Below are 27,378 nucleotides of genomic sequence, written 5' to 3'. Positions count from 1 at the left end.
CGCTATAAAAGTATCTGTATCTGTATCTCTCTCGCATCTGTATCTACAGCTGTGTGTGGATTATAAAAAGCGTCACAGCTTTAATATAAAAATACCGAAATTGTTTGTGGAAGAAGTAGAAGTAGAAAAAGCGCCACAAGTTGCATCTCAAAAGAGGAAAACAAGAATTAATGTCCGCTAAAAGGAAACCTCAGCACTAAATCTTAGTTTAGCACTTGAATTTGAATTTGTTGTGCGATTAAAGTATCTTTTACACTATCGAAACACGAAATTCAATGCAAGCGATACTATCCCTAGGTTGTTTGTACTTTGGCATAATGGCAAAAGCCCATTTGCAGCACTTGCACATGAAAGTGAGTGAGGAAATCCTGCAGAAGGAGCAGCTCCTTCCCACAGGCCACTTGACACAGAAAAATGCGACAGCTAAAAGCCCGCCAAAGTAATGGCATTGTGAAAGTGATTGTGAGTGAGTATATTCACACACACTACAACTAGAATGACTCAAATGTAAAATGAGTCACAGTCACAAACGAAACGAAAAAAGCGTTTCAAATGCAAAATGCAAATTCGCAAATAGAAGGAAGGCGAGGTCAAGAGAGGGGGGACGGCAACAGTTTAATTACGCGTGTCAAGTATCTGAAAGATACATTCTTGCATAATTAACATACGCATGCGAAATGCGAAACAATCAGCAAAACTATAAACAGTTAGTTCAACAACTTGTTGCTTGTGGCATGCCACATTCACTAAGTGCACAGCCATTGTATTTGCATAGAAAGGGGCAGCAAACTCGACGCATTGCAGCTTAGATCAACTGGCCCAAGATAGGCCTCAGTTTCCAAGTCCCCAGTCATGGGACGCACCCATCAAATTGTGTGACTCATTCTCGATATTTGCACACATGCAACACGACAGTAGCTGCTGCTGTTGCTGTGTCAAGTAAAAGGCAAAAGTAGCTATGCGGCGCATAAATCAGACGTAGATAATGAAAATCGCAACGAAACATTATGTTAGATAACTGACAAGCACATAAAGATAAAAAAGAAATAAGCAAAAGACTTGTATTAACGCTCTTGTTAAGTGCCACAAACTGGGCGACAATTGCCACGAGCAACAACGGATGTTGACACACAATGATGCACAACAAGGGGAGAGTGAGGTGAGTTGTCAAAGAGGGGGGGGAAAAGGTGAACAGTGAGCGCTTGTTGTGATCGAAGTCAATAACAAGACAACACAAACAGCAGACAGCAGCTAAAAGCTAAGTGCGCAAACAATTAAAGCTAGCTTACACAACGATAACAAGCAGTTATCGATAACTTATCGTTGTAAGACAAGATTGTAAACAAAGAATATCGAAAAGGGAATTCTTTAGAGTTAGAGTGAGAAATATACGAACTATTTAATAAAAAGAATTATTAAAAAACATTTAAATTAAAACTTGAATTAAATATCAAGAATAAAACTCATTAGAAATGATTAAGAAGTATATTAGATATGAAAATATGAATTAAAAATGTAAAAAAAAAAATACATTTAAGTGAAGAAATACTACAAAATTACAGTTCAAAATATTGCAGATTATCAGCCAAAGCAACTAAGACTAAAACTATCGCAACCAAATTTTCAGGAATCACAAAGACTATCAAAAATCTTATAGCTTCAAAATTACCAATCAAATTAAATTGATTAATTTAAAGTTTTTTGTTATTTAATTTCCACTCTCTATTTATCATTTTATCAGTCAACTTTTCTTTAGCTACTTGCACAAATTTAATCACTTATTGCCATTTAATTGCTTTATTCACTTTGGGCAAAATCTGTTGCGAATGCGTCGCAAAAGACTTTGAACACAACAACATACTGAGTGGTGTAGAAAAACAATAGCACGTTGTCGTGTTGATCAAATGAAAACAATTACAATAAATTAATTTAATGGCAACAATAACAATTCGCACTGCCCGCAGCAATGCAAAAAACATAACAAAGAAACGACACAAGTGAGAAGGAAAATGTATTTTAATTGCGCACAATGGGAGAAGTGACTTTGCCTGGCTTTGGACCTGCTACTGGAATTTGTATTCGCAGCCTAGACTGACAGATAGATGGAGAAGGAAGAAGGGAGACAGAGGCGGAGAGAGAGAGTCCGCGTCCATTTCAAGTCATTGATCTTCGTTTGGCTCTGACAAAAGCCAACAGCAGAAATGGACACGCCCCAGACGACAGCAGCAACAGTCGCAACAGCAACAACAACATCAACGACAACGACAACAACATTAGCATCAATTTCCAACTACAACAGAGAGACTGAGACTGAAAGAGAGAGAGACATCAATGTCGCCCTTAACGTCAACGTCAAAGGCAGACAGAAAGGTCGAGCATTTCCTCTTCATGTTGCTGTTGCCCGAGGGTTAAGGTCGCCCAACGCCCTTTTTTTTCCCCCAGTTTAGTTGGCTAAAGTGCAAACAACATTTCAGTGTTCGATTTAATAGTTTTAGAGTTCACAATTTCCCATACACGCAACGCACACTTCAAAACTTGGCGCCATCTGTATGCAAATTTCACACACACAACCGGTTCAAAAAAAAAGGGGCAACAACTTTTGCATAGGGTTCGAGTTTGGGTTTTTGGACTTGGGTTTGGTCGGCTGCCTGGCACGCGAGAGGAAGTTCAAAATGTAATAAAAACTGAACTCTGTGCTTGGCTCTGGCTCTATCGTCGTTTTGTTATAATTAGCATTTGCCGCATGTGGCAGCAGCTGGTGTGGCAACAGCCAGATAGTCAGACAGACATGCAGCAGAAAGTAGTTCCGTTTGCTAGTTCAAAGTCATAAAAGTCCAGGTTAGACGCCATTTGGTGGTCGCGACTTCTTCTTAATGCATTTCCTATTGACTGTCGAAGATGCTCTTTTCCCCTGCTGAGTACACAACTTAAGGCGAAGAGTCAGCGCAACAAGTTCTTCATGTTTATTGCCACCGAAACGTGAAATTAATGAAGCACAGTTGATAATGAAGAAGACGTCGAGTTGCTTATTATTTGAAACAACATAGAATTATTCTTGTTTACTTTAATGGTAGAGAGAAGAACCAGTATTCAAGTTCATATTTCATACGTTTTTCTCCTTTAATACTTTCATTAAAATATATTCATGCTTGCTTTAATCAATGGTTCATAAAAAGCAAAGATCAGTAAGCAAAGAACCAGTTCAGTTCTCGAGCTAGAAATAGCTGCAAGTCAAAATCAGTAAGCAAAGAACCAGTTCAGTTCACAATCTACAAACTTTGAGGAGTGCAGCAATATAAATCACCTCTTTTCTTAGGCACAAGTGCATTAAGTAGTTGAATTTTTTGTCTGACTTCCTCTTAAATATTTTCAATCTTAATTGTTGTTTACATGAATTGATAGTTCATAAAAAGCAGTAAGTAAGGAACTAGTTCAAATCACAATCTACAAACTCAGGCAATATTAGCAACCCAAATCCCCACTTTTCATTACCTAAAAGTGTATTTAGTAATCGAATTTTTTATCTACTTTCCTCTTTAATATTTTCAATTAAAATTAGTTCAGTTCACCTCAAAAAATAGTTCATAAAAAGCAGACAAGTGTAAACAGAGAACCAGCTCAGTTCAGTTCTGAATCTACAGTCTCTTATAAATAAGTAACCACAAATAATGATTAAATTGTTATTTCTAAACAATAACAAAAATCATCAGTAGCTGTAAGGAGTGATTTTTTCTAAAATATACATCGTATATATTATATATAATATAATAATATAATATAAAAAGTTCGAAAATAAATAATTTGCGGTCATCCGATCTACAGTATGTAGATCATATGTTGCATACTTCAGCAAAAAATAAAACTAAGCAAACAATGATTCAGACTCTGCTTCAAAGGAAATCCCAACTCAACTAAAAAGTGCATTTAGTATTCGATCTGCTGGCTCTTTAAAAATTTCGTTGCATTTGAATAACTTAATAATTTTGTAAAGTTTTCTCCCCATTGTCAGTTGCATTTTCGTTTCATTTTCCATAGTGCACCCTCTCTCTGATTCTTTGTCCCCTTCTTCATCCGCTGTATGCATTCAATAAGTGCCATATAAGCCATTATTTTGTGAGTTGCCAAGGGCTACTCCCCGTTTTCCCTCCCTCTCTCCACCGACATGGCACATGCAATTAGCTGAAGACTGTGAGGCATGAGGGTGTCTCGGGGCCTCGAGTCTTGGGTCTCGAGTCTCGGGTTGCCTTGCCCTTGGAAAATGGAAAATATTATTATGAGTGCGGATAGTTTTTATTGTCTTTATAGCCAAAGTCTGGCAGGCAGGCAGTCAACTAGCCAAGGCACATTAGGGCCGTAAGCAAACACACACATACACACACAGATACTATATGCATTTCTATTGTAACTAGTCCGTAAGTAGACGGAAAGGGGTGAGTCGCTTTTGCTGCTGCTGCTGCTGAGGCTTCTATTACGAAGCGAATGAGCGTCTTGTTTACCTACGTGCCGTGTCGGAGAACTATTAAATTAATTATGCCCGCTTTAATGGCGCTGACTCGTTTTTATTTTATAGATTTATGAAAAAAGGCGACCCAACAATTTAGAACACACACACACTGACTTCTACTACTATTTATTCATGCCACACATTGTTTTTCTTCTCGTTATTCTTAAATGTTTTTTTTTTGTTTTTCGCATGAAAAACTTTGCAATTTTAATAGTTGTGGTTCTTATGGTTTAATTTTTTGGTTAAACATTAATTTATCTACACACTTGATAAACAACCATGAACGTAATCTTGAAAATAGCTTTTTACTATTATTATTATTATGTTATAAATTCAGTTGAAAATGTTTTACTAGCACATAAACAAATCAGCTTGACTTGGAAATACTCGGTAATAATTGAAGGGCGATTATTCTAGGAAAATATTATGAAATCATTCATTTGAGATCAACCCACACTCACAGTTATTAATTAACTGCTTCAGCGTTTTGTTGTGCAATTTTTTAATTAGTGCAAAATTGCAATTGCATCGAGAATATATACTTTGTTTTCTATGCATTTCATCGGAAACAAATCAAATTGCGATCTAATTGCTGACAGCGTGCTCAGCATCTGCTCAGAGCACGTGATTGAAGTTTGGCACTGAGATTGACATTGATTTTTTTGTTTGTTCCTGTCTAAATAAATACGTTTATAGTATATACTGTATTATCGCTGCTACTTCACGCCTTTTGCTCTCAGCTGTCTGCAAATTGTTTGTTGTTTTGCTGTCAGTTTTAGCAGAGCTCTAATGAGAGCATATACAAAGCCGAAAGCCAAGAAACAAAAACAAACTTGCCAAGTTCAGTATTGCATTACAACATGAGCACACACACACAGAGTAGACTTTTGCTGTTGACTTTGGCCTAAAGAAGTTTTTTTTTTCGGCATTTGTGTTCGTTCGTGCTCGAAATTCGAAATCTGAAATCTCAATTCATGAAATCCTCACATTACAACGATCCACACCAGATACGACAATAAACAATTACACTTGCACGCGCCTTGTCCAAGCATTGTTTCGTCTCTTTTTCTTTTTGGGGTCTCGGCAACAGTTTGTTAAGTAATTCAACAAAATATTGAATTTCATCAAACGTAAACAAAACGAACAAAAAAAACTTTGGTTGTCCGTGCGAAAATTGTGTTTGCCCCACAGCAAAATTGGCCAAAATGTTCGATGGTATATCGCAGTTGGCATAAACAAATTGGCATGCAGTGAAAGCACATGCGGAACATATGGAATGGAACATGTAAAAACATGTACATAAAGTAATTTCTACACAGTATGAAGTTAATAGTGCAATTACACCTTGGAACGAATAGAATGGGACATGTAAAAGATTATTGAGTAATTTTTAAGCAGTATGAAGTTAGAAGTGCAATTACACATGTGGAACGAATGGAATGGAACACTACTAAAATCTCAAATACAGTTGACACTAAAATTGTAGCTTGCTATCGATTACTTACACCCGAAATACTAATAAATTCTCTTAAAGAAACTTGGAACAGCTGGAATGGAACACGAATTGCACACACTTAAAATGTAAACAATAAACAAAATGTCTATCGAGCATATATAAAGAGGAATTTCTATACAGTACGAAGGTAATTGTGAAAAAACACATGTGGAACGAATGAAATGGAACACTACTGAAGTCTCAAATACAGTTGACACTAATATCGAATAGTTACACTCGAAATACTAATGAGCTCTCGTAAAGAAACTTGGAACAACTGAAACAACAGTAAACAAAATGTGTATCGAGCTTGTTTAAAAAATAATTTCTATACAGTTTGAAGGTAACTGTGAAATTACACATTGGAACGAATGGAATGAAACACATCTAAAGTCCCAAATACAGTTGATACTAAAAATGTAACTAGCTATCGAATAGTTAAACCCAAAATACTAATAACTTCTCATACATAAACTTGAAACAGCTGGAATGAAACACTTTCTGCGCCCACTTAAAGTGTAAACAATCAACAAAATGTCCAACAAATTGAATGCTAGTGAACTGTATTTTCAAAGCATGTTTAAGTTGTAGATAAATAAAGTTTTCCAACTAATTTCCAGAGGAAAAGCAAGAAGGGAAAACAGGTAAACTTTCTATAAAAAAAAAAGTAAAAATAAAAATGTTGTTAAAAACAAACAAATTGCAAACAGTTTGCAAAAAGTTATAAACAGATATGCAACTAAATATAGATAGATAGCAGTGGGGAGAAATGCTTGGAAAAAATATGCTTTAATTGCAAGTGTGCAGATACTTTTTGCAGCACTGTTGTGTTTACCCCTTCAACTGTTTACATGTTGCTGTTGCAACCGTCTGCGGTTACCTGGCGACAGTGTCTACTTTTCGCACCTGCAACCGATTAAAATCGCGCCCCTCTCGACCAACTTTAAATAGAGTTGACCACACGTGGCCCGGACAAGCAAAAGTATTCTGCTCTGGGGTCGCTTAGCTAATGCACAATTTGAACGAACAGACATAACATATCATACATACATATAATGCGAAGGGGCCAAATGTGAATGCAAAAAATTGTAAATGGCAAAATGCAATTATTTTTAGCGCATGCAACGCGACGTTGCACGGCACACGAAGCTGCTTTTGTGGCACACGCGTTGCGCATGTTTGTTGACAATTAATGTGTGTGGCTGTTGTTGTTGTCAGTTTGATTGTTGTTGGTTGCTGACTGTCGGTTGTTGGGCGCACCCAAAATGCAAGTTAGCAACCGGAGTGCGGCGCCGCAGCAACTGCAACTGCAAAACTGCAATTGCACTTTATACATTAATTTCCGCATAACTTGAACACATTCGGAGCGATTCAGTGTTTGCATTTTGTGAAGATAAAAACGCTGTCAACCTCAACTAGCAACAACAACAGTTGAATGCATTAATAGACTGACCAATTGCACAAAATTCTTGCACGGCAACTGAAAATTTAATGAACGCATCCGCTGCAGGGTCAATCGTTGGCACTTGGGTGACACAATGTGCAGTCAGTCAATCGAGCATGGCGAGCGAACCACACACACACACACATGCATACATATATATAATCCCCCCTCTCCCTCATCATCATTCGCTCATTCATTCACTCTTTCAGTCACTCAAACTCAACTTGATTATGATGAAGCTGGACGCATCGCACTTTGATGTTGTTTTAGTGGCTTTTCAGCTGCTGTTGTTGCTGCTTCTGCTTCTGCTGTCAACGTCCAGAGGTTAATATACCCTGATAAACCGCAAATTGTGGCTTCTTTTGCTGTTGCTGCTTCTTCTTCTTCCACGTCTTGCAATTGTCGCCGCCCTTTGACTTTTTATGAAACCTCGCCCGCTGTTCCGCATTAATGTCGCATCATTGTCACGCATTTGTTGACTTCTCTTATACAAGATTGTGGATATATTGGCTAATTATCATTAGCTCAGTTGCGAAACGAATTGGAAAAGAAACAAAAACTGGCAATCGCCTAATGAATGTTTTGCATTCCATTCCAAATCGTTGCGCCTAACAAGCTTTTTCCGTTTTGTGTTCCATTCCAAGTGGAAGAAGAACGGAATAGAACGAGTCAAAGTAAGGAGGAAATCAAGGGGGGACTAATCTATGCAAGAAATATAGTATAAGAAGTCGGGACTATTCAAAATTCGATGTTTCATTTCAAGTATTCCACTTGGCATGTTCCATTCCCAATTATTCCAACAATTACTCTCCAAATTGTTTACTAAACTATTGCGTTTCATTGTCGCAAAACAGCGCTTAACACGCTTTTTTGTTTTGTGTTCCATTCCAAGTGGCAGAAAAGCGACAGAATGGAACGAAACAAAGTAAGGAAGAAAGTAAGCAGGGATTGATATATGCAAGAAATATAAGAGTTCCAATTCAATCGGATTTAAGTAGGGAACTATGCAAAATTCGATGTTTCAAGTGTTCCATTTAGCTTGTTCCCAAAATTCGATGTTCCACTTCAAGTATTCCGTTTAGCATATTCCTTTCCCAATTATTCAAAAACAATCACTATCCAAAATGTTTACAACCATTTCTCATAATCAAAATAACTTTGTTTACTGTTGTGAAATTGTTATGCGCATATTTTATGTTTGAAGCTAAGAGATTAGATACGAAACCATATTCAGTTTTTTTTTTCTGGGCATCATAAAAAGTAACTACGAGTTTATAGCATACAATTGGGAGGCACTTTTAATCAAATGAAAGGTGAAAGGAGCACACAAAAGTAACAAAAAAAAGAGAAAAGTGCAATCGACATCTTCGATTGCAATTCACAGACAAAGGAACAACGCATAATTCCAGTATTGGCTATTGATTTTCTTCTTTGTGTGAACTTTTCGGTGACTGAAAAGATACTTTGCCACTTGCCACTTGCGGCAAAGTGGCCCAGAGAGAAGCCGGCGGAATGTCGACAAACACAGCGCGCGCCATTTGCATTCTTGGCACTACACAAAAAAAAAACGTTGGCAACACTTCAATTCCCTCCTCCCCTCTGCTCTACACTTGTAGTTTGCTGTGTTTTTGGCATGTTTCATTGGCAGGCGCGCTTAAAATATGCAGAAAAAGTCGGCGGCAAAGACGCGCAGCAGGTGGATGAAGCCAATGAGGAACCAGGACGCAGAGCAGAGGGGGACAGCAGGAGGGTGCAATAGGAGCCTGCTCCACACCCAGTTTATAGTTTGCAGTTTACAATTGCTTGCGCAGCGTGTTTTGTGACGCGGTGTTTATTATGCGACGCTTGATAAAAAATGCCACCGCTAGAGGTCGCCACCCGAGTGGCAATTGTTGTGGCTTGTTCCCATTGCAGCAGACAGACACAAAACTATGGCAAAGCGTGTTCTCAAATTCAAAACCGCCAAAAATAAAAAACATGTGCAATTGATGTTTCAATGAAAAGAAAAGCGAATATTTGAAATTTAAATTGAGAAAGAAATTAAATAGTTTATTTATGTAGATACAAAAGTTTGGCAAACCGTGTTCCCAAATGCAGAAACGCCAAAAATAAAAATGACAGCTGCAATTATGTTTCAATTTCATGCGTTTCTCATGAGAAAAGGGAATATTTGAAATTAAATTGACGACGAAATTAAATATTTTATGACAAATAATGTTCCGAATAGCAAAAACGCCAAAAAGTGACAGCTGCAATCATGTTTCAATTCCATGCGTTTCTCATAAGAGAAGCAAATTTTTGGAATTGAAATTGAGACTGAAATGAAATACGATGTTCCAGATTCCAAAAACGATAACTGTTATTTAGCTTCAATTTCATGTGTTTCGCTTTATAGAATCGACTCTTTTGGCATTGAAAACACGGAAAATGTGTAGAATTGAGTTCAAATTTAAATGCCTAATTTATTTGCTAGAAGAAAGCAGACATCGTAAATCTCCAAAACACATTAGTTGTTCCAAATTGAGTGCGAAATTAAATATTTAATTTATATAGCGAAGAAAGTGTGAATCGGAAATCTTTCTAAACACCTGAGTTCCTCATTGCAAGATTAATGAAGCGGGAAGCGAATGCAAATGACAGCGATAAATACAAGCGAGTGTGTTTTTGTTGTTGTTCATGTTGCCCTCGCAAAATTCTTGCGAATTGAAAAACGCGTTTGGGGATATTGGAACAGGAAGTGTTAAGTTGGCAAACGCCATCGACACTTCGACATCCAAAAGGGGTTGCATCCCACTTCAGACACAACTACAACTACAACTACACCAAACTGAATGTGGGGGGAATATTTATTTATCTATACAAGTCTGGTTAGCAAGTTCTACAATTGCTGCAGCGTCATTTTCGCTGCTTCTCTACTCTTCTTCTTCTTTTTTGGCGCAGTAAATTTGTTGTGAATTTATTTGGGGGCCAAAAGTTTTGGCCTATTGGGAAAATGAGTCTCGAGTGCTCGTAACAGCAAAACGGGTTAGTGCGAAAAGTGTGTGTGTGTGTGTGAGTGTGTGTGTGTGTGTGTGTGTGTGTGTGTGTGTGTGTGTGTGTGTGTGTGTGTGTGTGTGTGTGTGTGTGTGTGTGTGTGTGTGTGTGTGTGTGTGTGTGTGTGTGTGTGTGTGTGTGAGTGCGTAACTTGTGCCAGGGGCGTCATGCGGTCTCCCAAAAAACTAACCTTCGTCTGCTCGCTCAACTGTATCCAGCTAGCCTGACCTTTTCCATAATGATTTGTTGTGTCCTGTCCTTTTTTTTTTTTTGTTCATGTCTTTCCATTTCATTTTGCCAAATAATTTTCATCATTGGGCGATGCTCTACTGCATTATTATCTTGTGTTTATTTAAGTACATCATGTACAATATATATAAATAAGAAAAATAAGAGACTAAATAAAAGAAAAGCTGATTGTTTTCCATACGATAAAGTGGATTTGGCTTAACTTGCCATGAGTCATCAATTGTTTCAGTTGAAATAGCTCAAGATTAAACAGGAAATGCTCTTTGTATCTTTGCCAACGTTGCTGTGACGTCTGTTCCATTCCATTTCGTTCCCGTCTCATACATTTAATCCTATTTGCCATACAAATTAATGTGGATTGAAGATGGAATTCCTAAAAAACAGTTGTTCTACTAGATTCTATTCCTCTTTCACCATTTTAAACCTTTAAAATATCTCTTCTCTAGTTGTTATCGATAAACTAGCTTTAAGCTTAGCAACTAATCGATAGCTAATAGAAGTCCTTCTATTTGGTTCTATTTCTCTTTTACCACTTCAAACCTCTAGAATGTTTCTTGCTACTTATCTGCAATGTTGTCTCTAGTTGTTATCGATAAACCATGTCTAAGCTTAGCAAATAAGCGATAGCATTTCATTTCCAATGTCTCCTGCGATGTTGCCCAACAATTGTTATCGATAGTATTTCATTCCACACCTTTCAATGTCTTATTCCTTGCAGTGGAAAATTCTGCAGCTCATCAATCCAAAAAAATCACGTGCTCTCACACACACAAAGACAAATACACACCCACACACACACCTATTTGAGGTGTTAATGATTTAGTTAAGCAACAAAATATAAATTCGCTTGATCAAAAACGATTCTTTTTCGGCTGCCACCGCAAAAATCGCAAAGCGTGTCGAAAAACAATGTTTATTACTCATGTGTGTGGCCAAAGTTAAACAAATAAAATGAGAGAATGGGGGAGAATAAAATTCCATAGTTGATAAAAAAAAGTAACTATACTATACTATGTTTGCTATCGATATGTGAACAGTAAGCGTCAATAAAGCGGAAACACGAAACTGACGTCACAACGACGCTTATTTGTTTATCATGTCTCAAAGTATGATTAACCAAAAGGTGAGGCCGGCTAAACGCTAGGGGGGAGAGGGGTCAAGAAGAGAGGAACAGGGGGAGGGGCAAACCTAGGCAAATGGAGCAAGAGAAACGTCGCGTCTTTCGGCCTTGTCAATTATTTATTAGCTGACGCGATTCGCTGATTTTTTTTTGTACTTGTAAATTGCTGACAATAAAAAATACAATATTTATTTTTTGCAATATTTACATGGAAGATTCAGGGAAAACGGCTCCAAAGTTGATTGCAATATTTTCGTGTTTGATTCACTCGACAAACACAATACTTAAAACACTTTTTTGCACAAAATTCTCACTTGTTTCGCTTTCAAATTTGTTGATAATTTTATTTTCTTTTTATTTTTTGGATTGCGATTAAATGCGATAAGACGTCTTCTTATCACAAACACTTTGTTAGGCACAATGTGATGTTTGCACAATAAATAAAACGAGTTTATTTATTTCTAAATCCACTTTAATTCTTTTCTTTTCTTTTTTTGCACTAATTCCTTTGAGATTTTATTTGCTGAATTGCTTTGTTGTTGTTGTTATGGCTATAAATAAATAGATCCATGCGCCGGGCTCACTAAAATATTTTTTGTTTTGGCACTTCGACAAAATACGGGATTTTCTCTTGCGTACGAAAATAACACGAAAATTAGAATATTTTTGTTTTGCTTTTGTTTTTTTTTGGTGGTTTTCCGCTTTCCGTTTTCGAGTGCCGCACGACGCCGACGAGTTTCGTCCGTTACGTTGACATTTTGTTTGGATTCTCGACTGTTAATGGTGCGAGGCCAACAACAACAAGTGTCTCAGAGCGAAAAAAATGCTTAACAGCGTCTGTTGCTGTTAATGCTCTCCGGCTGTTATGCTCAAATGGCGCTGTATGACTCAAAACTGCACTGCTAACTTGCTGTTAATCACTGATGAGCAGCATGTTAACATAGTCTGTTAAGGCTAACAGTTGCTAAGAGAAAAACATTGCTCTTAGATGGCAAACTCACAACAAGTGTCTTTAGAATCGAAGAGAACGGTGATTTGTAGTTGTAGAGCAATGGCTAAGGATACAATGTGATTTAAAGACTAGGCTACATTTTACAACTTGCCGGAACGTGCGGAATCGAAACACACAACACAACACAAGTGAAGTGAAGTGAAGCCATTTGCATGCAGACGTCATAAACTGCAATGCTCTCTGGCCACATTTGTGCTGCTTGGCCACTTCGATTAGACTGCCATTGTGCGGAGCAGCAGGAGAGACAGAGGGGGGAGGGGAGAAATGGATGTTGTAGTTGAAACGGTCATTGTTGCCACTCGTCGTCGACGTCGTTTTTGTCGTTTATAACCTCAAAGCAGACGCCATAAATCAAAGCACAAATTTGCACTTTAAGTGCGCTTTCAATAAGTTTAGCACTCGACTTCATTGTTGTTGTTGCTGCTGCCGTTGCTGTCGTTCAAAGTTTTGTTTGTTCTTGCTGTTCACATAAATCATAATTTAAAAGCTTTGCAAATGCAGCGTTGTAAAATATATATAACAACTTAATGAAGCAAAGCAAACAAAACAAAGTAAAAACTTTGCAATTTACATTTCGCTGCCATATTAATGTAGCAAAGAGAGCGGGAGGAGATGGCAAATTAAGAGAAGACAAGATCCCAATCAGACGAAGAGTAATAATGACTAACAACAACAACAACAACAACAACAACATGGCGCAAGTTTAAATATAACATTTACATACATATGTATTTATCTACAAACGCTGTTAGCGACGTCAACGTCAACGGAGTCCATCAACATCAGCAGCGGAGATAAGAAAATGTAGAATGGCGGAAGAAAGAGGGCAAAAAAGAAGAAACGTTACTCTCTTTATCTTATCAGCTGCGGCAAAAAAAATTGTAAAAGAAAACAATTTAGTTGAAATGAATGCAAAGCAGCGACGTCAAACACACACACACACATTCATACAAATGCAGTTGCGATTCCTTAAACTCACTAATACACACTCACACACGTGCAGTTGTCTGACAATGAGTTTATTTTGATAAGCGGGGGCACTTGAGAATGATTCATAGCCAAGCATCTGCGCAAATCGAAAGACAAATAATGAATTAATACCGAGGAAATTCCTGGAAATTATGATGCAGTCGCAGGGGGTCAATAAAGCAACAAAACTAGCTGAATAATTTACGATTAAACGCAAATTAATTTACCAAGAAACAATATTTCTAAGTAAAAAGTTTTACATATTCAATCAAAACACATTTCAAGTTCAAAGTTAGCTTCATCAAATTAAACATCTCAATTGTGTTGTAAAAATTTTAGAGCATACTTTTAGGCTGTGTACTTAAATTTCTCGCATGCGATATTTTCAATGCGATACAAATATCGCGTCTTGCATTTAAAATTTAAATGTAGAACGTCTGCTAATGATTAATGTTTATTAGCACAAGTTTTTGGCAAAGTTTGCAACAGTTTAATGCTGTCTGCGTTAACAAAAACCATTAGCAAAGAAAGTTGAGCGGATAATAAAACTTTAAATGCTCTTCTAAAAGTAAATGATGATGATTGGAGTGTGAATATGAATATGATCCATAAGTAAATAAGATATACAATAACAAAAAAAGGGGTTGAGACGAGCACAAGCCAAAAACTTAACCTAACTTAACCCGAAATCTGAACTCGACTAATTGCCGAAAAATTGAAATGAAAACCCAAAGAAACCCTTCGCGCAATAGCGAGGGGAGGGAGACAGGAGAGAGGGAGAGAGCCAAGAAAGGAAGTCAGGTAAGCGAGGGGAACACTCGAGAGAACACAGGAGAGGATCAGAGAGCGCAATTGAAGTGTCGATTGCTCGCGCCAGGTAGTCAAGGAATTATTTTACGAAATGGAAACCGAAATTATGCGAAAGAAACTGTTGTTGTGGAAATTGAAAGGAAAACTCACGAAATATTTATAATATGCTGAGCATATGAAGAGGATTAGCGGACGAGACTGATACTCTACCTGCTTTAGGTTTTCGAAGTTTCTAGATTAAACGAGAATTATTTGAAAACAAAAATGCTAAACAAATACTTTCAGTTGATCGAGGCATTGAAATATTTGTTTAGATTAAGTGCTGGATAGATTAAAATTCCTCAAGATTATTTATTTCATTCATTCGCTTATCGAACATTGATTAAATACAGTATTTCTTAACAACAAACGCATAGTAAATAATTTCAATTCATTCATTCAATTATAGATAACAACATTTTACAACTGCGGTCTTTTTTTTTTTGTTGTTTGTGAATCACTCACCTTGGATTTGGTTTTGTTTATAATCTTGCGATATAGAAACTTGTACATAGCACAACAACAAGCACAACAACGATAACAACGGCAGCACAATAACATTCAAGAAATCACGTTTCTTCGCTAGCGAATATATTTCTCCAAATTTGACACGCACGACACAAAAAGTTTACAATAATTTATGTTTATCGCCTGCGATTCGAACGCACTGCGATTCGATAGTCGATAGCCTGTCTGTCTGTCCGTCCGTCCGTCGGTCTATCGGTCGATCTGTCTGTCGGTCTGAATTTTAATGTCTGCGGCGCGAGACGTCATCGATGACTAAGCGACGATATCAGCGACTTGTGAGAGACGAGGGCAAATTTTTGCATGCGACTGCACAGAAGCGGATCGCAGGTAGATCTCATTGTTTGGGCCCACATGTTGTCACAGCTGTTGTCTAGACTATGCAAATACTGCATCTTTAAAACCAAAAAAAAGAAGCAAACTTAGCTCATGATTTAAAAACAATGTCTAGTCGAATGATGGGTGGAAATATGACTTAATTGGAATTATTTTGTAAGCATAAAATAGTTGAAATAATAATCAGAAAAGAATCAATTTAAATCACTGCTCAAATTGATTAAACGTTTGCAGTACAAAAATTAATAATTTTATATTCGACTCTAAATTAAAAACCATTTAATATTAAGAATACCTTAAAATTCACAGTAAAAGAATGATAAAGGAAATCCTTAATCAAACAATGATTATATAAATTATTTAATAAGACATTTAATTTTTGTATTAATAATTTCAATTTAACTCGCCCCACATTGGGCCCTTTAAGTAAACCCTTGAATGCGCTACTGTTAACGAGCAATGTTTACCGTTGCTTTTGCGATGCCGCCACTTCACTTGCTCCCACGTTGTTAAGCCAAGAAAAAGCAACAACAACAAAGAAAGATCAACACACAGAAATGTCACAAAGCAAAAGTTCAAAAACTGGGCACACTTCGCTCTTTATTACTGCTCATTAGGCGCGCATTGTTGTGCGAGAGCGAGACAGAGAGAGCATATTCACGACGAATAGCCAAAAGAAGCAGAAGCAGAAGCGAAGTGGTCATTAAAAACAATCAAATCGATTTGACAACAAAATCAAAACTGAACGTGGCAAAATGTGAACAAACTAATTAGCCATAACGAACGAACAAAATAAGAACGAAAACGTGCGAGGCGAACGAAGAGGAGGAAGTGACAATGCGCAAGGTGTTTGAAAGGGAGAAAAAGAGACAGCCTGATTTGGGAGCTTTGACATTTGCAGAGTTAAAGTTGTTGGTGTTGGGCACAAAGGTGAAGGCAATAACAAAAAATTAAAAAAGATGAAGAGATAAAGTTTTGCGAACTTACCTGAATCTCGAGCAGAAGCTCCTGTCTCTTTCTGCGCAGCTCAAGGAGCATCTTCTGCTGCTCTGGCGTCAATTCTGCAAGAGAGACAAGAACACACACATAATTCTCGCTTTTGCTTTGCCTTTGTTTTTTTTTCTTCTTTTTTTTTATTTGGTTAATTGGAACAGCGACATTCCACTCACACACAAACACAGGCGACGCACGCAGCACGTAAACAGTGGAGTGCACACACCCACACATACACACAAGCACACACACGCTAGCTGCATTGCAGTGCTGCCAAATCAATACAAACATCATTTAACAATTGCTCTCACTGTTTTTATGCTATTGTTTCACAACAGGCCATCATTGAATTTGGCATTAATTGGTTTATTAGTTTAATGCCGCCTCGCCGGATTACGCATTAATTCAATTGAAGGCCAGTTTAATAGACATAGTACACATACACATATTCACACACGCACACACACTCACACACGCCCACAAAAGCAGCAGCGTCGCGTCGCTTGTTGCTTCCAGTTCTCGATTTGCGTCTGGAATTATTTGAATTGCTTTCATCGATTTGCATTTCGACTTTCGCACAATTGCACTTCAATTGCAGCTTAAACTAATCTTTATTGAGCCTTCTTTGTTTTCTTGTTTACTCATTTCTGTGCTTTGCTGCATTTGTAGTTGTACTTGTATTTGTAGTCGTGTTGTGTGTTTACCTGGCATCGAGAATTCACTGCGCCCCTTGGAAATCGCACCGTACGATCTGTTGTCGAAATTGTCCATAGCGCTAATCATTGTGGCGCGGCACAGCTAACACACACACACGCACGCACTCACGATCCGTTAGTTTAACATAATTCACAACTTTTCACGATTTGTTGGCGTTTTTTCATTTATTATTACAAATTTATTTTGAAAAAACAAAATCAACAACACAAAATTCTTTCGCCTTTTTTCCCACTAGGGATGGACTATTTGCGCTGTCCAAAGAGATGTGCCAACATAAATATCGCAAGCATATATCGATAGGCGTGCGATGTCAAGCTCTGTTAATAACAGAGTGGTAGTTTACAGCACTCACGATTGAGTTATTTAAAATTAAATACAAATGTACAATTGATTTTTGTAACATGTAATAATATTTACATACATAAGTATGTTTTACCTAATCTTTTGCATCTTATTAACGGCAGTAGTGTAACAAAAGTCGCTTAATAGCAAGTGTATAACAGAATTGCTCCTCACAGGCAAAAGCGCAGTAACTGCGACTGGTGACAAGTGAATGGCAATAATGCAGTGTGACCCATGAGCAAGCTTAATTGTAATTGTAAAAGTAAAAGGATGGAAGGATGGAAAATATTAATTTCTTACTAATGACTTGTTAATTTAATATTCCCATTCCCAATTTTTAACTTATTTAAAAATATGTACTCTATCCATACAATACACTATCTGTAATCAGCTGACAATTAACAGTGTTTCTGCTAGTCACGCTGTTTTCATCGTTGTTGATGCTTAAACGATATTTCGACATACCAAAGCACGCAATACTAATTGATAGTATCGCCTAATGTTCAGTTGCGGTATCGATATATCGATAAGAACATCCCTAGTTCCAAGATTGACTGCCAAGGCAGCGAGCGAGTAACTTGAATTTCTAGAAAATTCCAAATATTTAACAATAAACAGCACCAAACGCCAACTGCCAGGCAACACAAACATAGGCGGAGGACACGCGAATGCGATTATCACAGCGAGTTTAATACAGCAAAGAGCAGACAAAAGCAAAAGCCATGGCCAAGTGGGGAGAAGGAGATCCACGCTGGATTGTCGAGGAGCGACCCGATGCGACGAATGTGAACAATTGGCATTGGACGGAAAAGAATGCGACACCCTGGTCCAAGGAGAGATTGCAACAGTTGTTCGATGACTTTAAAATCGGTACATATTCAATTACATTACAAAGTTTCTGTTTATTGTACAATTCCTAACCTTAATCTTTGTTTCAACCAACGCAAGTGCAAAGTGATATCGAGTGCGCTGTGGATGCGGTGGACAAGTGCACCGGGGAGGCAACTGTGAACAATCGCAAGGGCAAACTGATATTCTTCTATGAATGGGAATTGGTCTTGAAGTGGTCTGGCCGTCTGCTCAAAAATAGCAAACTGAGCCACAAGGGTAAACTGACAATCCCCAATCTATCCGAGGAGAATAGTCTGGAGGATGTGGAACTAACGGTGACCATTGATGAGAGCAACGATGAGTCCGAGACGCTTAAACAATTCATGTACAATGTGGGACGTGAGCGTGTGCGCCAACAGCTGGGCGTCTACATCAAGGAGCTGAAGGAGGAGTATTCCAAGAACTTGATACTACCAAAGAAAGGTGACGATGGCAGCGGCGGCGCCCTGAAGGATGCCAACAATGCGAAGAATGCCGCCCAACAGAAGGCAGCGACTGGTGTCACATCATCATCGTCATCGATCAACAGCAACAGCAAGAGCAGCAGCGTTGGCTGCAAGCTGGACGTGCGCACGTTGTCCATGTGCGAGGAGTTCCACTGTAATGCCAACGATCTGTACAACGCACTAACAAAGCCCGACATGGTCACAGCATTCACACGTGCCCCGGCCAAAGTCGATGCTGTGCGTGGTGGCGAGTGAGCATCGAAATCTTTTATTACACTTTAACAAAGAATCTCTCAATTGAATCATATTTCTTTTTTAGATTCGTCCTCTATGGCGGCAATGTGCTGGGCAAGTTTGAGGAACTGGTGCCCGAGAAGAAGATCCAGCAGAGCTGGCGTCTGAAAAACTGGTCATCTGGTCACTACTCGCATGTCGTCATCGAGCTCGAGGAAACTGTAAGTGTCGGCGATAGAGTTGTCAACTTGTCTCAGCTTCGTTTTGTTGTTAGACTGGATCGCATTTCTTTTTAAGTTCATAAAACAATTCTCTGATAGTAGTCTTCGAGGATGATCATGTCTGATCTTTGATTAGTTTAATAGTTTACTTCTTTGTAAAAGACTTGTTTAACTACATTTTTTAACACTGCAAAGGATCCTCATATCTGATCTTCGTTTAGTTTAGCAGTTTACTTCTTTGTAAAAGACTTGTTTAACTAACATTTCAAATTTAGCGACTTTAATCTTCATTATTATCAAAGGTTGATTTATTTTTTTAAAGTTTATAGAACAATTTTCTATAAGGATCAACTTGTCTGATCTTCAAATTAAATGTATTAATAGTTCACTTCTTTTTAAATGATTTATTTTCTGAATCTTATTGATTATCAAAGGTTGTTTTTTATTTTTAATTTTTATGCAACAATTTTTTTGCTACCTAAGGATATTCTTTTCTGATCTTTAAATTGTATTAATAGTTTACTTCATAGTAAAAGAATCTCTTTCAATTAACTCAATTTACTTCCAATTAATATGCAAGTTTGTTCACATGTCTCTAATATAACCTTAAGCTCTTTGTAATCTATTTAGGTCCTTGTCTATAATTTTTCATTTGAGTTGCTTTCCTTTAAAAATTGAGGAACTTTGTGTAGAGCATCAGCTTAACTCACTTTAATCTATAAAGAAAATCAATTCACCTTAAGAAAATGCCATTAAATCCACGCTTGAAATAACTCCAAACAAATAATAGTTTAACTCAAGATTTACTTCAATTTATATGCTAATGTTAACATTTCAAATCAAGCTACTTTTTCAAATTTTTTGTTTGAAATGCATATAAAATTTATTTTCTATTATCAGACAAAATATCATTCTTAGAGATTTGTAAGTTGCTAAAGCATTTCAATGTTTGCCTAATGTGTGAGTAAGATAAAGAATCTATGAAATTTATCTTTGCAATGAAGTCGTGATAAAATTAGTAAGGAGTGACAGTGCAAGTAGTGAAGGTAAATCGAGGATTTAATCAATAGTAATCATAGAAACATATCAGCTTCTAACTCTCAATACAATTTAGTCAGTTTTTTACTTTCAAATTGATTTGACTTGAACATAATTACAGCATTTAAAATATTGCTATGATAGAATTGTATTAGAAAATGAATAGTTTAATCTATATCAACACTTTTTCGATCTTAAATGTTGAAGATGAAAGCGAACCGTACGACTAACTTTGCTTATTGTACTATATTAATGTATCGTTCTCTATTGCAGTCATCGAGCACAATGATGACGTTGAAGCAGACCGGCATTCCCGCCTCAGAGTACGATGCGATGAGGACAAACTGGCATCGATACTATTGGCACAGCATTAAGCAGACCTTTGGCTTTGGCAGCTCCATTTCCGACGCCTTATAAGGAGCACCTTTTCCGTCTCCCTCATTCGGTTAAATTGGACACACATAGACACGGATACTACACTACACTAGCTTCTCTGGTTGGCTTTGCTTATCACTCGGATTTGGATTCGGATTCGATTTTGGATTCCATTACAGAACAGAACAGCGGCTGCAACTTGATTATCCATCATCCACCATAATAAGAACAACAATCTCTAGTTATAATTTCTGTCCAGCTGCGCGCCATTGCACTCTGTTAACAATTTCATTATGATAATGGTATTAAAGTACATACATAACGCATACATATGTAATGTAGATGGATTCACTGTACGACAACAGCAACACGTACAAACAAACACACTCACACACACATATATAAAACAACCATTCTAAGTGGCGAAATAAATGCGAAATCGAAATGCTTCTCTCGTTTAGCTTATTCAACATCAAAATAATCTTTCTTCCAATCGTTAGCTTAAATTACAACAATTGGATTGGAGAAATATCGGTAAAACAGTCAGCTCTATAATATAGGCTTTATATCGATTCAAAACAAGGAAAAATGTGTTATCAGCTGAAATACAAATTTAACTCAAATGCTGCAATATTAAAACAAGATTGAGATTATTTTTATACCAAAAGCGTTTTATAACTTGGTGCTGTCAAGAAATGTAGGCATCTCCGATCCTATAAGGTATATCTATTCTTGATATGGCCATGTCCGACTCTCTGTCTGTCCGTCCGTTTGTATAAACACCTAGATCTCAGAGGCTATACGTGATAGGGATAGAATTTTGTTTCGACAGCACGCAGATAAAGATTTTGAATGTGAACACATTCTTTGGTATATTTATGTATTTTTGTGGTATATCAATTTGGTATATTTTAATAGCGCTCTAAAAATTGGTAGTCGAGTTCATTCGACTTCAACTTCCTTGCTTAAATAATCTTTTAAGAAACAACTTCCGTTTTACATTTGCTCTATTTATTTCAACAATTTACACAGTTGAATGACTGATAAGATTGTTATGGATTTGAAACTTTGCCACATTTCTCATATTCATCCTCTATTTTTTAATTTCTCAATTGCCTCATCTATTCTTCGCATATTTTTTTCAACTTCAATTTGGTACTCTTTCATTCTTTGGTCGCGGAGAGCGATATATTCCTTTTGGCTCCTAATCACATCCTGGTAATGTTTTATGTCATCAAGATATTTTCGGATTTTTTCCCAATCACGTTTCAGCAATTCATCGTGTTTATCCTTGGTATCCTATGAATGGAATCACACTCTTAAAACTATTATAAATTTGGTTCGTAAAGGACACTCACTTCCGCATAGCCGTAGACAACAAGAACTGCGACGAGGAGCCCGAATAATATTATTTTCATTTTGATACGCACTCAAAACCTTTTTGTGAAACACTGAAGCTCTTAGTTTAATAAATGGAGCTTAAATAGCCAAAAAAGACAATAAAAACTATGTTGCAAGTGGCGTGATGTACCTAATACTTTTTATATATGTATGGTATGATTTATTTCTTGGGGTTATCATTAAAAAAAGAGCGCGATCATTGCGTACTTAGATTTCAGTGATCTTCATAGCAACAGCGCTTTCGTTTTTCAATCTATTTCCGTGTTTTGTCAAGCGTGTTTGAAACATTCAAAGACATATTTTAAATACGAATATTTGTTACTAGATTTTTGTAGTTAATTCCCAACAACAACTTTTATTACTCATCTGAACAATAACACATCATCATGCTCTGATATGGAATATACATTTATTAAAGTAAGGTTTCCACTATCGCAGAGAATTCGCCCACTTAAGTATATTTTAATATTGCAATGATCGAAATGAGATTTATTTATTTTGAATTCTTTGAAGTCGCGGTGATTCTTCTTATTAACATTACATATGACATATCTATTACATATATATTACAAATATAACTCGTTAGAGAACTATGCAAGCTAGTTTCTATGTTCGCAAAAATATAATTGTTTTCTTTCACATTTATCATCATTGATTTTTTTAGATGTTCCATGTAGTTCGATGCAATTCTCAATTGTTGACTGGCTTGGTTGATTTGGTAGCCAATAAAATAGGTTCCTTTGCGGCCCGTGGCAATTGAAAAGTATTCTCCTTCATTTTCCAAGTCGTTAATGTCAATCCAATAATCTTTTTCAGCTTGCAGTTCCTCCTCGATTGCATTGAATTCATCGAGATATTTGATACTAACCAAACGTCCACCTATTGCTTGGCATCTGTTAACTTTGATAATCGCGATGTATTTGATCTTGAGGTCAATAAAATTGGGTCAAGAGCAGAGATAAGTCATTGACTTTTACTTTCATTAATCTAAGCATATAATATATTGAATTTTAAACGCGTTATCAAAGCAGCGTCTGCCAGACTTTGCTTTCTAACAATAGAGTACACAATTTTAAAAGAATCACTTTATTACAATTATTATTATTATTATTATTATTATTAGAATTTAGTAAACAAAATTTGTCTGAAAAAAACTGTTGCTAACATATAATCGAATAAACAATTCTTAAATGACCCACTCAATTATACAGATGTGTAATAGAATAATAATATATTGAATAATATTAATTTCTAAATTTGCAAATAAACAATTGTTTCATTGAACATGGGGTATCATTCATTAGGTGCCCTAACTCCGAATACAATTCAACGCAATGTTCGTCACCACCGTTATTGTTTGGTTCCGGTGACTTAAAATTAGAATACGTCGGCTTTTTGCCTGTTGCTACTGAAATAAATTTTTTCTTCTCAGCTAAATCGTTAAGGTCAATCCAATAATCTTTTCCAGCTTGTAGTTTCCCCTTGATTGCATTGAATTCATCCTGATTTTCGAAACTAACTAAATTTCCACCTATGATAAGACATTTGTTGACTGCCCCAAACCAATTCACTTCTTCAGATTCTTCAATATAATAATACTTTGAACCAATCTGCTGATAAGGCGGTCCAGGTATTTGCTTCTTAACTTCCTCCGCTTTTTGAAGATGTTCCAACTGTTGTTCGACTTGTTTACCCTGCAATTTGATTTGGTGCATAATTTGTTCACTTGTAGTGTTCAAGTCTCTCAATTTCTGTTCAATCTTTTTGTCCTGCGATGCAAATTTCTCCTCCATCAGCTTATTCGTGTTCTCGAACTGCGACAAACATTTATTTTGATGATTAAAATCATTCACTTGGTTCTGTAGAGTCTTCGTAACATTTAGCACAGGGTATATAATATTCGAGCAGTAATTTACACAGTTCGTGTCTTGCTGCTTCGACTCCTGAAGATTCTATAGATGGAAATTGACTTTGAGATCATCCTAATGATAATTAATCGAGTTAGACTTACATCTTCACAGCCATATACCACAAGGACTGAGGCAAGGAGACACACAAATAATGTGTTCATTTTGAATCGCACAAAGTTAAATATCGAACTGAAGTTATTGAGCCCGTAAGCAGAGCTTATATAGTACTATATATCCTGAAAATATGCCCTATATACATACATATATCAACACATTTCTTAGAAGGGTGTTTGATATACAATCTCTGGTGAAATAATTTTTTGTTGTTCACATGAAATTTGTAAGCTTTTTCCCAATTCAATTAAAAAATATTAAAATTTCTTATCAGATGATTTATAACAAAATGGAATTTCCAATTGCGTCAAATAGAAGTACATTTCTAAAATATACATATGTAGCCTCAATAAATTGGGGAATTTTTTACATACTTTTTCGCATTTTTCTCAGAATAAAACATTTAAGAAAGCTACATCGAGTGTGCTTAACTGTGAAATACCAGCTAGCCAATGAAAACAAAACAATGCGGTGGTAATTTTAAATATTCCAAATAATATACTGCAAAAATACAAAAATTACCAAATTGTTTTTTTCTTTTTCTTTTTTTGGTATATTGGTATAGTACGAGTACTACATTCAAAATATACAGATATATGTATATAGTGCAAAATATACCAGATTGTCAGCCAAAGCAACTAAGACCTCTAGTAAATGCTATCGAAAAACAATTATATCTCTGTCCTGATAGTCTCTGAAATTTAGATGTTCATACAGACGGACATGGCTATATCGTCTCGGCTGTTGACGCTGATCAAGAATGTATAAACTTTATAGAATCGGAGATGCCTCCTTTTACCTATTACATACATTTCCTACCGGAACAAAGTTGTAATACCCTTCTACCCTATGGGTGGCGGGTATATAAAAAATAGAACTTATATACCCAAAATATATTACACTGAAGAAAATAACAGTTCCTAAAATGAATAACATTCGACTTAAAATTTGCGTTCTTAAACTAAGACCACTTTAAAACTAAATCCTTAAAACTAAGAACATTAGTATATACAAAATTTTCTTTTTGGGTTGTATTAAATGTTCTTGAAATCATGATGTGTTTTCCATCTTTATGATTTTCATGTTCCTAACGTACTTTTGAGATCAAAATTCGAACTTTTTTTCAGTGTATAAGCACATAATTGAAAGTGGAAGTTTAAGCAAACTGTGATCAGTGTGATGTATTTGATATTAAGGACAGAGATGAGTCGTTGCCGTCTTCTTAAAAATAAGCATAATGTATTGAGTTCAGAATGTGTTATCAGAACAACGCCCAACAGTCTTTACTTTCGGTCTTTTACTATCCGAATTTTTAATAATAGAATACTGATTTCAATTTTGAAATTTGTTATTGAATCAATTCGTTTATTATATTTTAATGTTTTTGTCAAAAGCGCTCACATTGGAAATGCCATAAAAAGTGAAAATATAAAAATATACATTTTTGTAAACATTTGAAAAAAACTGTTGCTACAATCGGATAAACAATTCTTAAATAACCCATTCAATTATACAGACGTGTATTAATATTTATTAGGCTGGCTGGAATAATATTGTATTTAACATTATTAATTTCTAAATTCGCAAATAAACAATTGTTTATAACTACATGCATCAAGACGCATTTTGAATTCTCGAGATGAATTCAATTTACAACAATTGTTACCGTTGATTTTGTTTGGTTCACCTGACTGCCACATAAAAAAATTTGCTTTCCAACCTGTAGAAATCGAAGTATATTCATCCTTATTAGCTAAAACGTTAATGTCAATCCAATAATCTTCACGATTTTGCAGTTTCTGCTTGATTGCGTTGAATTCAACCACATTTTGGATATTAACTAAATGTCCATCCATTGCCAGACATTTGTGGACTGCACCAAACCAATTGACTTTTTCAGATTTTTCAATATAATAATACTTTGATCCAATCTGCTGATAAGGTGGTCCAGGTATTAACTTTTTGACTACCTCCAGTTGTTGCTCGACTTGTTTACCCTGTAAATTGATTTGTTGCAAAATTTGTTCACTTGTAGTGTTCAAGTCTCTCAATTTCTGTTCAATCTTTTTGTCCTGCGATGCAAATTTCTTCTCCATCAGCTTATTCGTGTTCTCGAACTGCGACAAACATTTCGTTTGATTTTTAAAATCATTCACTTGGTTCCGTAGATTCCTCGTAACATTTAGCATAGGGTTTATAATATTCGAGCAGTAATTGACACAGCTCGTCTCTTGCTGCTTCGACTCCTGAAGATTCTATAGATGAAAATTGACTTTGAGATCATTTTAATGATCATTAATCGAATTAGACTTACATCTTCACTGCCGTATACCACAAGGACTGAGGCAAGGAGACACACAAATAATGTGTTCATTTTGAATCGCACAAAGTTAAATATCGAACTGAAGTTATTGAGCCCGTAAGCAGAGCTTATATAGTACTATATATCCTGAAAATATGCCCTATATACATACATATATCAACACATTTCTTAGAAGGGTGTTTGATATACAATCTCTGGTGAAATAATTTTTTGTTGTTCACATGAAATTTGTAAGCTTTTTCCCAATTCAATTAAAAAATATTAAAATTTCTTATCAGATGATTTATAACAAAATGGAATTTCCAATTGCGTCAAATAGAAGTACATTTCTAAAATATACATATGTAGCCTCAATAAATTGGGGAATTTTTTACATACTTTTTCGCAACCTTATCAGAACAAAACATTTAAGAAAGCTACATCGAGTGTGCTTAACTGTGAAATACCAGCTAGCCAATGAAAACAAAACAATACGGTACTTATTTTAAACACATCGAATAATATACCGCAAAAATACAAAAAAATACTAAATTGTTTATTTGGTATTTTAGTATAGTACTCCATATAAAATATACCAATTAGTGCAAAATATACCAGATTGTCAGTCAAACCAACTAAGACCTCTAGTAAATGCTATCGAAAAACAATTATAACTCTATCCTAATAGTCTCTCAGATTTAGATGTTTATACAGACGGACAGACAAGCATGGCTATATGAAGAATATATATACTGTATAGGATCAGAGATAGCTCCTTCTGCGTGTTAGATACATTTTCTGCAGGCACAAAGTTATAATAACCCTATGAGCAGAGGGTATAAATATTAAAATACACCT

The 27,378-nt window shown here is 36.2% G+C and overlaps 4 protein-coding genes across 6 annotated transcripts in view; 1 reads left to right on the top strand and 3 right to left on the bottom strand.

The window, feature by feature from the left end:
• Nucleotides 1-17,486, bottom strand: part of LOC133850373 (cytohesin-1) — a 41,386-nt gene extending 23,900 nt beyond the window's left edge. Inside the window, exons 1-2 of one of the 3 annotated variants that reach the window (XM_062286449.1) lie at nucleotides 17,234-17,486; nucleotides 16,524-16,597 (exon numbers count right to left, since the gene is read on the bottom strand). In XM_062286449.1, coding sequence (XP_062142433.1) covers nucleotides 16,524-16,597; nucleotides 17,234-17,312 — 153 coding nt within the window. In that variant the 5' untranslated portion in view covers nucleotides 17,313-17,486. Of the gene's footprint in view, nucleotides 1-12,053; nucleotides 12,631-15,140; nucleotides 15,446-16,523; nucleotides 16,598-17,233 lie in introns of those variants that run through there. The other 2 variants (XM_062286450.1, XM_062286448.1) reach the window with 2 other exon arrangements.
• Nucleotides 17,487-18,120: 634 nt separating this feature from the next.
• Nucleotides 18,121-21,238, top strand: LOC133850376 (activator of 90 kDa heat shock protein ATPase homolog 1). The gene is made up of 4 exons (XM_062286455.1): nucleotides 18,121-18,458; nucleotides 18,537-19,176; nucleotides 19,245-19,380; nucleotides 20,692-21,238. Exons 1-4 carry the CDS (start codon nucleotides 18,311-18,313, stop codon nucleotides 20,833-20,835), a joined length of 1,068 nt encoding a protein of 355 aa, XP_062142439.1. The 5' UTR covers nucleotides 18,121-18,310; the 3' UTR covers nucleotides 20,836-21,238.
• A 2,103-nt stretch (nucleotides 21,239-23,341) lies between these two features.
• LOC133847187 (collectin-10-like) lies at nucleotides 23,342-24,299 on the bottom strand. The gene is made up of 2 exons (XM_062282055.1): nucleotides 24,206-24,299; nucleotides 23,342-24,146 (listed from the first exon to the last, which is right to left on the bottom strand). Exons 1-2 carry the CDS (start codon nucleotides 24,263-24,265, stop codon nucleotides 23,439-23,441), a joined length of 768 nt encoding a protein of 255 aa, XP_062138039.1. The 5' UTR covers nucleotides 24,266-24,299; the 3' UTR covers nucleotides 23,342-23,438.
• A 1,443-nt stretch (nucleotides 24,300-25,742) lies between these two features.
• Nucleotides 25,743-26,620, bottom strand: LOC133847337 (C-type lectin domain family 3 member A-like). The gene is made up of 2 exons (XM_062282311.1): nucleotides 26,533-26,620; nucleotides 25,743-26,473 (listed from the first exon to the last, which is right to left on the bottom strand). The coding sequence occupies exons 1-2, from the start codon at nucleotides 26,590-26,592 to the stop codon at nucleotides 25,787-25,789; spliced, it is 747 nt and encodes a 248-aa protein (XP_062138295.1). The 5' UTR covers nucleotides 26,593-26,620; the 3' UTR covers nucleotides 25,743-25,786.
• Nucleotides 26,621-27,378: the final 758 nt, after the last annotated feature.

The sequence above is a fragment of the Drosophila sulfurigaster genome, chromosome 2L, assembly GCF_023558435.1.
Source record: "Drosophila sulfurigaster albostrigata strain 15112-1811.04 chromosome 2L, ASM2355843v2, whole genome shotgun sequence".
NCBI classification, from domain to species: Eukaryota; Metazoa; Arthropoda; class Insecta; order Diptera; family Drosophilidae; genus Drosophila; species Drosophila sulfurigaster.
The sequence above is the reverse complement of the archived record's forward strand: the minus strand, read 5'-3'. Positions and strand labels throughout refer to the sequence as shown.

Excerpts from the sequence above, each read along its gene's own strand:
- LOC133850376 (XM_062286455.1), top strand. The coding sequence starts at position 18,311 with ATGGCCAAGTGGGGAGAAGGAGATCCACGCTGGATTGTCGAGGAGCGA. Across the intron at positions 19,177-19,244 it reads GATGCTGTGCGTGGTGGCGA|ATTCGTCCTCTATGGCGGCA; the intron begins GTGAGCATCGAA and ends TTTCTTTTTTAG. Across the intron at positions 19,381-20,691 it reads TCATCGAGCTCGAGGAAACT|TCATCGAGCACAATGATGAC; the intron begins GTAAGTGTCGGC and ends TCTCTATTGCAG.
- LOC133847187 (XM_062282055.1), bottom strand. The coding sequence starts at position 24,265 with ATGAACACATTATTTGTGTGTCTCCTTGCCTCAGTCCTTGTGGTATAT. Across the intron at positions 24,147-24,205 it reads TGGTATATGGCTGTGAAGAT|AATCTTCAGGAGTCGAAGCA; the intron begins GTAAGTCTAACT and ends TTCCATCTATAG.
- LOC133847337 (XM_062282311.1), bottom strand. The coding sequence starts at position 26,592 with ATGAACACATTATTTGTGTGTCTCCTTGCCTCAGTCCTTGTGGTATAC. Across the intron at positions 26,474-26,532 it reads TGGTATACGGCAGTGAAGAT|AATCTTCAGGAGTCGAAGCA; the intron begins GTAAGTCTAATT and ends TTTCATCTATAG.